Source organism: Lissotriton vulgaris, chromosome 5 (genome assembly GCF_964263255.1).
Source record: "Lissotriton vulgaris chromosome 5, aLisVul1.2, whole genome shotgun sequence".
NCBI classification, from domain to species: Eukaryota; Metazoa; Chordata; class Amphibia; order Caudata; family Salamandridae; genus Lissotriton; species Lissotriton vulgaris.
The window spans coordinates 1,804,558,483-1,804,572,207 of NC_141693.1; the positions used below are offsets into that span (position 1 = coordinate 1,804,558,483).

The 13,725-nt window shown below is 44.6% G+C and overlaps 1 protein-coding gene across 1 annotated transcript in view; it reads left to right on the plus strand.

Moving 5' to 3' along the window:
• LOC147717229 (keratin, type I cytoskeletal 19-like) overlaps positions 1-8,797 on the plus strand; it is a 28,403-nt gene extending 19,606 nt beyond the window's left edge. Inside the window, exons 6-8 of the mRNA XM_086924179.1 lie at positions 511-731; positions 2,877-2,911; positions 7,373-8,797. Of these exons, the coding sequence (XP_086780305.1) occupies positions 511-731; positions 2,877-2,911; positions 7,373-7,491 (375 nt within the window). The 3' untranslated portion in view covers positions 7,492-8,797. The remainder of the gene's footprint in view (positions 1-510; positions 732-2,876; positions 2,912-7,372) is intronic.
• The last annotated feature ends 4,928 nt before the right edge of the window (positions 8,798-13,725 follow it).

Genomic DNA, 13,725 nt, shown 5'->3' on the forward strand with positions numbered 1-13,725 from the left:
GGTGGAAAAATGGAGGAGCATATTGGCATGTATTAAATGCACACAGTAAAAACAAAAAGCACCCACCTTCAAACTGTTCAACAAAACTAGAATCAATGAAAAGTCATAGATCTCTTGCTATATCAGTATTTTCCGGTTTATTTAATTATATATCAGGTGAATAATCGTGGTGCAATATAGATGCATTTGCTTGTCTGTTTACCCTGCGTCCCAACGCCACCTAAACCAGGGAGATTAATCAATTTTTATGAGCTAATAATGGTGTATAAGGCACACTACCTCCACTATGCAGAAGCTACAGGCTTAGCATCCTCTAAATGGTCCATCTAGTGAAAGGGTTTTACAACTCAAACAATGGGACATTTCAGGACCCTTTGCTGTTGATTGTTGATGATATAAGGTTAGATAAGGGGGAGATATTTTACTTTTCAGTGAGTGGCCTTTTTAAGCTGTATAATGTCTTGTTGAATCAGCTTGGAGTGAGGTTGACCTCTCTTTTCTCACCATCAGAAAGTCGGCCTGGAAGCCTCCTTATCCGAAACAGAAGGTCGCTACGCAGCTCAGCTCCTCCAAATCCAGAATATCATCAGCGGTTTGGAAGCCCAGCTCCTAAACCTCCGCGGCGACATGGAGCATCAGAACATGCAGTACAAGGCCCTGTTGGACGAGAAGAACCGCCTGGAGATGGAAATAAACATGTACCGACAGCTACTCGAGGGTCAGGATGCCAAGTAAGTGATAGCACCATAGCATCAAGCTACAGCTTCACGGACAGCATCACTAAAGCCCATTCATCATCAGGCATGAAATGAGACCATGATTGAGCATCACATTGGACACTAGTATTGTTTTTGGGAATAGGAAGATTTGACTGCTAAATAGTGCTTTGTCATACCTCTGGGGGATGCCTTTATGATCTTAGCATAATTTCCATGCAGTTTCTCTGCCCATCCTGAACTGGACTTTCTCTTAGCTGACAAGCTGTAATGATTCATAGTAATGTTGGTAATGTTTCCGGTGTACAGTCAGTGCTATAATGGGTTGGCATTGTAAAGTAGTAGCAACACTGAGAATGATCAATCAAGTCATTATTTTAACTTTGGTGGAGGGAGGCAGTAGGTAGTTGGTGAGGCGGCAGTGGGTATCACCCATGCTGCAAATCTCCCAATGTTCCTATCCCTGGGATTGAAGAAATCCCTCCTATTGTGAAAGAGTCCCCAGGATTCCTTGGGCCACAGGAAGGGAGTAGCAGCTTTGTCCTACTTGCACATTAGGGAGCAAGGGCAATCCAGAGGATATTATTACTAGTAGTAGTAGTAGTGGTAGTAATAGTGCTACTACTACTTACTACTAGTGTTAGTAGGAAGTAGTAGTAACTCACTTAGAGGGTCTAAGGAGACTATATGGATAACAAAACTCAAAATGTCAAAATGCACTTTCCTCAAAATGGCGCACACAAAACTCCATGGTGGAATATAAATACTGATGCATATTTAAGAGCTTCTGAAAGTTTTCGATCAAAGTTAAAGTGATTTAGATCATGTGAATGAATCCACATATATTCCATTATGACTTAAAATTGGTAAGGATGATGTGTCTCCATTCTACATTATGGGTAAAGGATTCCACACATAAACATTTGATGGACAGGTTGTCTTACCAACTTGGATATATTCAGACCCCTGAAAAAATGTCAAAGAGTTGTACTCACAATTGGAATTGATCTTAGTCAATCAGTATTTGGTTCTCCAGTAGGAATTTACTAGAAACTACAGTGGAAGTGAGTGTGCATTCCACATTTTGGATGAGGGTTCAGAATCCCTACTGACTGCTGAACAGAATTGCAGTGCAAATATAATTGATAAAAAATGTTCTATTGTTGATCTATTTGAATCACAAGTGAACATTGACAATTTTGGTAGTCTATTTAGAAGCTGATTTCAGAATTCAGATATTCCAGAATTAGAAATCTGCACTTTAAGAATCTAAATTGATTTGTATTTTTTATATCTTGATGTTACCTGACAACAGCATGCATGTTCGTATATAAGTAGGGTTTATTGTGCTAGGAAGCCTGCCAACGGCATGCTTGATTGTGTGCAATCAAGGTTTATCTTGATGGGATTCATCCATTACAACACACTCATTACAACAACCTACCTTTACAACGCAACTGGTACACTGCAACTGCCTTTACATCGCATGCCATTACAATGCATACCATTACATCGCATGTCATCACAACATATGCCATTTCAACACATACCATCACAACATATGCTATTACAACACATTATACGGTAAGTAATGTAGATTTATTTTAGTATTAGGGTGGGTATGGGTTTTGGGGTACATGGGGATAGTAATTTTTACCCCTACAATATTCAACACGTTCCCTACTGTTGCACTCACTGGAGTGAGAGTGGTAGTTTTTACCCCTACACTATCCAACACTTAGCCTCCTGTTGCACTCCCTGGAGGGGGAATAGTAATTTATACCCCTACATTATCCAACACTTACCTTACTGTTGCAATCACTGGAATGGGAATAGTCATTTTTACCCTACACTATCCAACACTTACCCTACTGTTGCACTAAAAGTACTATGTATTGTAATGGTATGTGTTGTAATGGAATGCGTTGTAATGGTAGTTTTAAAAATGTGTAGTAATGGAATGCGTTGTAAAATCATGCGATGTAATGGTAGTTGCAATGTAAAGGCTGTGTTGTAAAAGCATGCGTTGTAATTGCATGCGTTGTAACATCACACATTCATCTTGATAGATCACCTGTATGTTTTGTTCATGTATAATCAGTTTTCTGTTATGTGTAAAAGATTATTTATCCTGCTGGGCTACTTCTTTTTTTCCCACAGATCCGCTGCATGGACAGCTGCATCTGTACAAGGAGGTAAGAATCTTTATTTCTCATAGAATTGATCACTTGTTTGTAGTCTGGTGCCAGAGTGACTAGTGGAGAAATTCTATAATTTCCTAAATGGTCTGTGGCTCTGAATGATTGGCATTTCTGATGACAAGCAAGAGACATATCAGAGTTGGCTGATGTGTGACTGATACTGGTGCAGCTTTACTGTCTATTCTTAAAGCACTAGCCGATCCAAATTTCCTACCAGACACTTTAATGGTTAGGATTTACATGCAAGTGGGAAAAGTGAACCTTACAGATAGAACCTCTGTTTATTGCTTTAGATTTCAGTTAAGTATTCTCCAGGAAAGTAATGACAGTGAAGACAATAATGTTGAGTATATTGGAATAAAAATGTGCACTCTTATAACCAAACGGTAAAAGCAATGGTTTGTTCCCTATGACCCAGATTTACTGGGATTGCGCTTCGGGGTTGCATCACTTTTATGGCTCAGCCATGACACAAAATCCATTTTGGCATTTATTAATCTAACTAGCAGCCGCCCCAGCATTGCCTGGGGCAGAAGGGGACTGGGGGCAGCATTTCTGGATTGCGGCAGCGTTGCCTGGGACAGAAGGGGGCTGGGGGCAACATTTCAGGCTTGGGTGCACTCTCGCCCCGGCCCCCGCCTGCCCCGACATTGCCCAGACCGTCTCCCGCCCGCCTCCCGCCTTCCGCCTCTCCTTTGCCTTTGCCTTACCTGAGCCGCCGCTCTTCCCCGCACTCCGAACTTCACTGCCACTCCTCGCTGCTCGTCACCGCTCCTCCCCGCCTGTCGTCATCACGCACGTTGCGGACATCGCTAGGTCGCGGCCAGCGATACGTCGCGGCCGGTGCTACTTTTAGGGGACTACTTTGTTTTTAAAGTTTAATTTTTTAATTTACGTTTTTTAAAATTTTATGCAGCCTATGTCCATCTACACACCCTGAGGATTACAACAATGTATTGGGTGTGTGGATTGGCGCTGTGGTTCCCGAGTTTACCTTGCCAAAAGGTTTCTGTTCTCTCTTTATAATAGTAGTATAGATAAAGTCAATTTGCATGGTTTAGTAAATACAAATAAACGCAAGGCAGCACTTTGTGTTTGGTAGGCATTACATGGGTGGAATATGGGCATTCCCCTGCACCTACCCTTGCTTGTATTTTGATGCAACCGCAGATTTACAAACACTTAAGCGGCGTAACATGGAGAATTATCTTTATTTCTCTTCATTACTTTCTCTTTCTATGTGTGCTGCCTTCGACAAAACACACACGTAGAGAGGAATACACCTCTAAGGATGGAGGTTTTTCCAGCAAGGTGTGCCTTCCTACACAAAAAATAGTCCATGCTGTGACACATGCACCCTTGCAGCATGCCACAAGGGCACCAGCGGTAGGAGACAGCAGACGTGCACCATATCGTAGTAAATCGGGTTCAGTTCTGCTCTCTTCATTTTACACAAAACAACCCAGCAAGTTACCTTGCTGTGCTGTGTGAAATATTAGTAAATCTTCCCCTATATTCTTATGCCTGATGCATGGAACCTTTTACAAACACTAGTAAATATGGATTTACTTCTGAATTGGTTTATTACTGATGGAATCTTTATACAAACACTAGTGCCAAAAAACGACCAAGATAGTCCCAGTAGCCAGGACGTATTTTTATCACCCCCATGCAAACGCTTTGTACCTTCATATGAAGAAAACCACCTTGTGTAGGGGTTGGTGGGCTGTCCCCAAATGGCTGTGGCCATACGGTGCTTCTACTGGCCCAACCATACCTTGCATCTCCATATTTAGATTTTACGGCCAAGTCGTGATATTTTATTTTTCCACCAAAGTATCTCCCATCTTCATTGCAGGTGCATCTTTGGCAACAACAAAAATTGATGTTAGGCATGCGAAGAAATGGTCGCATTTCAGACCTTTCTTTTCATTTTCTGAAAAAAACACTCCCTCAAAACACGGGTTTGTTTATTGTAAATAAATATACAGTGCCCCTGAGGCACAGGGAGCCGTCTCCCTGAGTATCATGGTTTCCTTTGCATCTTTTCTATACTTAAAGTGAGGTACATTACATGGTTGGAATGGGGAAATCTGGCCAACAGGGCATGAGAAGAACTGTCCAAATTAGGAAAGGTCTTTTGATGCCATATTTGCTGGCAGATGATCTGCCAAATGCAGTGGCGGTTCCTCCACTAGGGTGGAGGAGCGTCGCCCCACTGCTTCAAAGCAGTGAAGTAAAGGAAACATAAAATGATAATAACTCAGGTTATTATTATTTTATGTTTCCTTCTGCTGCAGCTTCGTGTTTGGGCCGGAGCTGCTCAGACGAAAGAGGAGCAGAGCAGGAGTGGTTTGCCCACTCCTAAGTGCACATGACTGTTTGGCAGACCCTCTTGGCCGGCCAAACATAGTTGTGCACTTCGCATCTTCACCATGTAGGCTGCATTACAGCCCGCTTGGAGAACATACCCAGGGCCCCATTCCCTGGCTGAACGTCGATCCGTGGGGCTCAGACCAATCACGACACTGTATTGCAGCGTTGGGATTGGCTATCGGGAGTCTGGGAGCCGAGTACTTTCTACTGAGGGACCGTAGTGAGGAAGAAGAGGGCGGAGGAGAGGCGGCGGCTGGCCGTAACAGGGAAATGTTTTTTTTTTCTCCATTTTTCCATCCCTTCCACTCTCTTGCCCCCGGCCCACCCACCCGGGTCTGTTAGTAGCCGCTACTGGCTAAATGTCCATCCCAACAGTAGAGCCAGTGGCATCAGTGCGGATGCAAAAACTACCATCCACTCATCTCCAGAAGAGGTGAGAGACATGTGAGGTGATCAGTGCTAATTCAAGTCGGTAGTTTCAGTGGGACCCAACGGCACTCATTTTTGTGGATCAAGATTTGCTTTTCATCATCAGACTTTGTTCCAAAGCGGGAGAGAGAACAAAAAATGGGGAAAGAAGGAGGATGAGAAAGATGGAAAAACAGTGACATAGGGAGAAAAAGAACCTGCAATGGTGCGATAAAAGGTCAGAGACTACCTGGTGGTAAATGAAAGAGGCATGAGGTGGAATCAAGGCTTGGTATTCTGTACTGCCGATATTCGATTGGGTCTGCCAAGGGCCCAGGCATTTTTTATTTGACAGACTAAGCAGTCAGTGATTGAAACAGATTAGAGGCTTTATTATAGGATGAAGGGATAGGTACAATTAAATAAATAAATAATACCTATTCCGTCGGCTTCCCCCATGCGGTGCCCTGACCCGCCCCACTGCGCTTACCAGAGCCTGTCACCGGTGGAAGTGCCCCTGGGGTGCAACGGGCGTTTTCGCCTGCTTTGTGTGCCCTCGGGGCACTTTGGTATCACAGAAGTGGCCGCTAACAGTTGAGCATCCCCTTCTGTAATACTGAAAGTGCTGGCACACAGAAAGCGCCAGCACTTCCGCAAGAGGGTATTGTCTTATTTGCATGGGGGCGTGGCTCTTGCAAAAGAGGGAATCCCTTTGCCTCTGTGCCCGTGCCTTAATATAGATGTGGGAGCAAATGCAAAGAAGCTCCCTGATTGCCGCCCTCAGACGAGGGAAAAGGGAGATTCATGGACCCCCCAGACATCCCCTTGCAGGAGGGTGCTGTCATTGACTGCACCCACGTGCAAGGGGATCTCCAATCCCCTTTAAAAGTGCAGGCCGATGCTGCCTGTACTGTGAAAACACGGAGTGGCTTTACAGCAGCCGCTTGGTTTGTCACAGGAATGGGCTGTTTGCTCGCGGCTACCCACCGGGCAACACATCCATCACTTGCTGTGCTCTCTTCTGCCAGGTCATAAGCACTACGATCTTCTAATCAAACTGAAATGAAAATCTTCAGCTAAAATAACATTTACGTTGGTTATTCATCAGACATCCCATCAATCTTCAAATAAATTATCCTTTGAATCTTGTTTCTGTAATACAGTTGATAATATACATTAGTTTTCCCAAAGTACTTAATAACTTAATTTATCTTCGTGCAAAAAGGAAAAAATGATGATCAGGCAATGGCTCATCTCCTATGGGTTTTTTTGTGTTTTTTTTTCACACGCGTACACCTGTTTACTGTGTTATCCTCCATTTTTGGTTGCTGTTTCCCAATGTATGTTTATACTGCCCCCTTCTTTCATTCTGCCTATTGTAAAGCGCTCTGATATCCATCGGGATCTCGTTCGCGCTATATAAAACTTTATAAATAAATAAATAAATCAGGGAAAAAGAATTGTTTTTGTGATATTATTGCAATTCTTTAGATTGCACAAAATAGATTGCTTAAGAACATACGTCTGCACATGTTCACAACGAGAAATCATCCCTCTATATGTATATCAATAATAATTGCTCGGAATTCATGTGTTAATAAGGATCTTTTCTGTTTGAAGCAAACTAACCGTTTGTTATTAGAAATTTTGATCTTTTTCATTTTTTTTCAGGATCCAGCTCGTCTTCAAGTTCTACGACCAAAAGCAGCACATCGACTACTCAAGTCCGCATGATCGTCACCGAGGAAGTTGATGGGAAAGTGGTTTCTTCTCAGGAAAGGCGCTACTGAGCACGTTCGACAACGTCCAACCCTCGAGTATGACCTGGAGACAGAGCTGTCGAAGACATGACGCGTAACCACATAGTCAAGAAAAGACTCTTGAATTTATCCTTCGAATGGACAAATACAATGAACTCAAAATACTTGGTTTATTTCTCAGCCACTAACTCACGGAAGCAAAGCATAGCGAGCTACAGATTAAAAAGACCAAAGCCATTTTGGCATCCACTCCAATTAGATTTGTGTTTGTTTAACAATATTTGGCAGGCTTCATAAACTAACTCGGTATGAATAATTGCAAAGCTCAATCAAGAAACTTTGCAAAGTTATTTTTTAGAGCATCTTAATCTTTGCAATGTTTGTGAATGTACAAAGTGTAAACTGCAAGAAAACAATGCCGCAAAAGTGTTTCTGTGAAATGAAATTGAAAAAACGAGAGAATTTTCTTCGCAAAAAAGTTACATTTGCTATGAATACAATGTTTTACTAAGCTTACAAAGTTGTAAACCTTTTGAAAGTGTGACGTGTTAAACCCTAGCAAATACTCGTGTGAGAAATTTAAATTCCACTACACAATAATAACTGCTAGTTCTGAAGAGGATGTTACTGCCTGTCTTTTTTGATAAAACCTGCAATTGAGCTGATTAGTTTGGGCAGAGGTCAATACAATGAAACTGTAATTTTGAATTCCAAGGGTTAGTGGTGCAGTTTATATGCAATAATAACCTGAAATTTAGATCACTAGTTTTCACGCTTGAACATTTGCATATATAATGATCCTAAGTTTGAGCCCTCTTTCGTAGCTCCTGCTTCGAATTCCCAATAATCACCAGCTGATTCTCCTCTAAAGCAATAAAGATAAGGCCACTTCATTATATAATTGAAGTAACGTATGGTTGTGCTGTTTCTAGTCACGCTAGAGCATACGCCGAATGGTATACACCTGTCACTTATCACAGGTTTCCATTGTTCAGCAGAACATCACAGCGACCACTCACGCCCAAAGTACAAGACACAGAAGCACAGCTACCCCAGAGGGTCTTCCTGGTTTAATACAGAGGCTTTAAAAAGTAGAAACTCTCTTAACATATGGTGTTGTTGTGCACAGGCTTGCATTGCTTTACATTCAGTATACACTTGCAAATCCCCAGGGAAAGGCAGAGTCAATATCAAGGATCTTAGTCACTATCAGTTTTTACTATTTTGGATGCTTCTTACAATTATTCTGTAACTTGAATGTGTCCCTTCTGTGTTAACTCAAGAGTTATGTTTCTTTTTACTATGTTTAATAAAGATCGGGCTTGTGCAAACTGAAGGCTTGAAAATGTGTCATTTTTGCTTCTCCCATATTCTATTTAGTAAATATCAGTATTCATGACAATTGACGCCGGTGAGCCCTGATGCTGCTTGATCATGCGGAATCGGTTCAGGCAATATTCTAGACTAGTCCTTCTCTATTGAACATTTATGTTGTGTTGTTGTGTCATTCTGTATGCGCATGCATGCATTATTACATATCCATGCACGAGCCACTGCACATGCGTGCATCTAAGTAATGTAAGATGGCAGATGCCTCCTAGATGGGTAAATAAAAATAAAAAATCTTATATGCACAAAAGCACTTTTAGGATAGTGGAGCACCTAAAAGCGGATGACAGCTGCCGGACCATTCAAAAAATGTAAGAAAAAGTAAAAAAATGTCTGGGGGCTGGTGCATAGCATTTGTTTGAAGAATCCAATGGGACGTTTAGCCAACAGTACCTTTAAATGCGACAAAGTTCCAAAGGCAGAAGCTGGTGCGGGGGAAAACAAGCGATGCGTTGCTCCTGGGGCCCTGGGGAGGCGTTTACGACAGCCCCGCTACAGCAGCGGGCGTGTTGCGACGAATCCGGTCTGCATGGGGAGGAGGGCCACTTGTATGGATTCCACTGCGTAGGTTCCGTAGGAAGTTTGTTCTCGCAAAGGCACGATGCAACGATCTCGTAGGGGCTGCAACGGTCTCAGGGGTGACGATGCGCGATACAGCAGCAATCTCTCTCTCGCAGCTCCTCGATGCGATGGCTCTGCGACGATGTTCGCAGGGACGTGATGCGGCCCGCAAGCAAGCGGTGCAGCAATCTCACCCAGTGATGACAGGCCCTGTGACGATGCTCGCAGCGAGGGCGATCTTCCCGCAAGCAAAGGGTGCGACGTCTTAGGCAGCAGCAATAGCCGCTGCGATGATCCCGACCTCCGTACAGGCGGGAATTTCCTCGCACTGTCGGGGATGTGCTGCGCAGCCAGCGATGCGATAACTTTTCTGTAGCAAAGTCTTTAAAAGTGTGATTTCCAGCTTCCTAACACAGGTACAACTTCCGGAGGCCCCACACATGGGCCAAGCACTCCAGGAAGGACAGAGCTCTCTCAGCAGAGCTCAGGGAAGCTGGGGGTGAAGTTCTTTTGTTCCTGGGACTTCAAAACAGGGAGCCAGCTCTTCTAAGGCCCTTGGAGATTCCTTCAAGCAAGGGGGCACAGCACAAAGCAAAGTCCTTCCCCTCTCCTCTCCTTGACAGCAAAGCAACAGCAGGGCAATCCACCATCACACAGCAGGACAATCTTCCTTCTTAAGTTTAAGCTTTCTCCTTGGCAGAGGTCCCTTCTTGATTCCAGGATGGTCTAAATTTCTGTTGTCAGGGGTCATGTACATATACCCCTAAAAGTCTTTGTTCTCTTTGTGCAAGTGGGTCCTGAGCCCAGTCTGAACCAGTTCTGGGTGTTCCTTGATCACCTTGTTTTCCTGGCTTCTCCTTTCCTTTCAGAGTGAGGGGCAGGGTCGTCAGCCGCCCAGCAAGAGGTGGAGCCAGCATTGTGGAAGGCAGGCACAGCCCTATTCAGGCCCAGGTGCTATCTCCTCCCACCACTCAAGTTGCAAATGCAGTCATTCATCCTAGGGCTGACTCAGCCAGCCTCCTGGGGAATCCCCAGCCCCTGTCACTCTCAAACCAGACAGTCAATTCACAAACAGGCCAAGGCACACAGAAAGGTCAGACAAGAGAACAGCGACTTTCTAAAAGTGCTGTTCTCAAACACAGGATTTAAAAACAACCTTTCCTAAAAGATGTGTAATAAAATTCTGAGTTCAGGGATACCAGACTTTTATGTCCTATCTTGTTCTTATGGGAAAATATGCTGATAGCCACTGTAGCCAGCATCCCCCAGGATAGCCCATGGAGCAAGGTAGCCTTGCAGCAGTGAAAAACGAAAATGGCTGTAATTCACTACCAGAGCATGTCACCTGCACAAGTACATGCTCTACTTTTCACATACACTGCACCCTGTCCAAGGGGGTACATTGGGACTTCCATAGGGGTGACCAATGTGCACAGAAAGGAAGGGGTTAGGCCTGGTCAGTGGGGACACTGACCAGGAGTACATGGCAGTTCACAGACTTGAGGAAACAGAAATTTTATGTGGTCAGTGTGTCCCCCCACTCGCACCCTATCCATGTACCTATGCCCCATGTATGTTCATGTTATCATGTAATTCCCTTCCCGTGCCTGTAATAATAATGCCCCTGCATTTCCGTCTAATGTTAGCATGTCAGTTATTAGACCCTCCATGAATGAAACGTTAATTCTGCACTGAGGCCTACGTTGCCAATGCATTTACATGGTACACGTTTTAAATTCGAGAAGCACACGTTTTTGTGGCCCAGCCGAGCCAGGCCCTGAATTCAGGCTCCGAGCCTCTTCTGTCTCTGAAAGCTGCAGTTTAGGTATGCATCCCTGACCTCTCTCTTACTCCCTGCTCAGCCGAGAGGTGCCCGGCCTGGCCTGCCTGCCAAGACGGTATTTTGCCTACAGTTATCTGTTCAGCCTCCGCAAAAACATATTCCAGTCTAGTGAAAGAGGTAAACATTTTCCGCCTGCAGAGCATAGGGCCTAGCCTTCCTGTCTCCATGCAAGTGATTTACTGACCCCGTTGCCATAGTAGGCCCATGGCCCCCACGCAATGCACGAAGAAATATATGCACACACTAGCATTTAGTGATGAACAGCCTTTACTCGAGAGACCTTTACTTCAGACAATACATCCTCCAAACATAAGATATCAGATGTGCCAAAGGTGCAGGTCGTTCTGACATCCCAGACTCCAGACTCCTCTACTAGTGCTAAAGTCAGCCCCCCAGCTCTCCCCAGTTACACGTCAATTCCACGTCATGACCAGTTGCGCGCACATGTAGGGTAAAGGTTTCTGCTGACCCTGCAGACCTCCTCTATGCATCCACCCACCTATGACACACCTATGACTCATCAAGTGAACACCCACGTGTACGCCTCTTTACACGCCTTCTTTCACGCCCATGTGTTCTTATCTCTCTCTTTTCACTTGCTCCGCCTGGAGTGTTCCGCCTACTGTATTCATTGCAATTGTATGGTTTTACTATATATAATGTGTGATGTTAATAAAACGTTAGATATCCCTTCCTGAACCTTAGTGGTGATGGAACCTGATGCTCCCCTGGCTCGAGCCATTGAAATAAAGCCCTTTTGACTCGGACACCACGGACTCTGCCTCTCATTTTATGAGCTATCCTTATTCTTTATTAATGTATAGAAATTAAGTCCAGGTAATTTAATTTACCACATAATTCTGGCACCCGAATAGGGACTAGTCCCCTTCCCCACGTGCCGGCGATGTAAGCGCAGCCCCCTGACCCCTTCTATAGCCGTGACGGACTACTTGTGTGCACATCCGCGGGATTTCCTGCTACTCCCTCAGGCCCACGGAGGAGACGGAGACTGCGACGAGGCATCCACACGAGGCGGTGAGGATTGCGGACCATCCCGACCAGAGCCCAAGCCGAGAGAGCAAGGTCCGAGGTATCCCGAGGCCCACCTGTTCCGAGGCGCATGCGCAGCAAGAAGCCGTAGCAGTCCAGTCCAGTATCGAGTTTCCGAGGCCTTCAGTTTTGCTTCCCGGTGAGTACCGTTGTTGGGAACGCATATAGACGGGTTCATTTATTTGAACTCGGTCAAGACGGGTCTGGGTACACAGATCCGGTACAGACGTGTCCATTTAGGTGGATGCGGTAAAGATGCGTCTCTTTATGAGACCGGTATGACTGTACTGTTCTAGCAGTGCATCCAGTAAACGAGGTTTATCTTAGGATTGTGTTATTCTATGTACTAGTTAGTGTCTGTTTCTAATGTTTTAATGTCGTGGTATGAATGATTGTTTACAGTCTATTATTGTGCTTATTGTGTTTTCATTCAAACTAGTTCAATCATGCCGTTGTTTTCGAAATTACGTCAGATAGGAACCAGGAAAGGGATACTCGAAGAGGCAGTTCCTGTCCCGCCTAGGGACACTCCTGGACACTTTATGTACCACAAGCATGGCTTGGATGCCATACTGTACTTAGATTTATGGGTAGATTACACGATGGATCTGGAAGAGAAATATAGATGGCCTGTCTCAGGGACATGGGATGCTGATTGCATCATGAGAGTAGAGGAAGCACTATGGAAGAAGAAAGCTAGACAATCCCAGAAAGATGCCATAGAGTTGTGGCGTAAAGAAGCGCATAGAAGAACAGAGAAAGAAATGCACAAAGCAGAGAGAAGTAGAGAAGCATCAGAAAAAGCCAAAGAAAAAGAGCTGAAAGAAGAAGGTGAACGGTTAAGGCAGAACAATTAGAGAGACAAAGAAATGCCCTTATTAAAGGCATGTATCCCCTCCTCGCTGAGGGCCTACCTAGAGTGACCCCGGAAGTGCCCAGTAACTTGCCGCCACCACTGATCCCGACTAAACTCCGTAGTCATAAACAGACCGCAGCGGACATTTTTCTTTCCTCCTATTTAGATGACGCTGCTCCAGAGTATGTAAATGAAGATTCACCTCCTCCCAACCCTGTCAATTCAACCAGCCCTACTAATACTCCTGCCACCGTCCCTACCAATCCATTTCACCCGCAACCACCTGTAGCACAAGATCGACCCGCATTACCACCGGCAGCGCTGGCAGTAAAAGCCGACTCAAGTCAAGGCGACTCAAGTCTAGTAGCATCGGGAGGGGGGCCCTCCACCCCACCACAAATGAAACGAACACTACGAGATTTAGCACTACAACACACGCCAAAACCAGTGACATTAGCAACCCTTAGACAGTCCCTCACTGATTGTATATATGATCCAGTACCAGGTGAGGGCACAATGCTCATATACTCAATACGTTTAAGACGCGTTGCAGACTATTTGATTA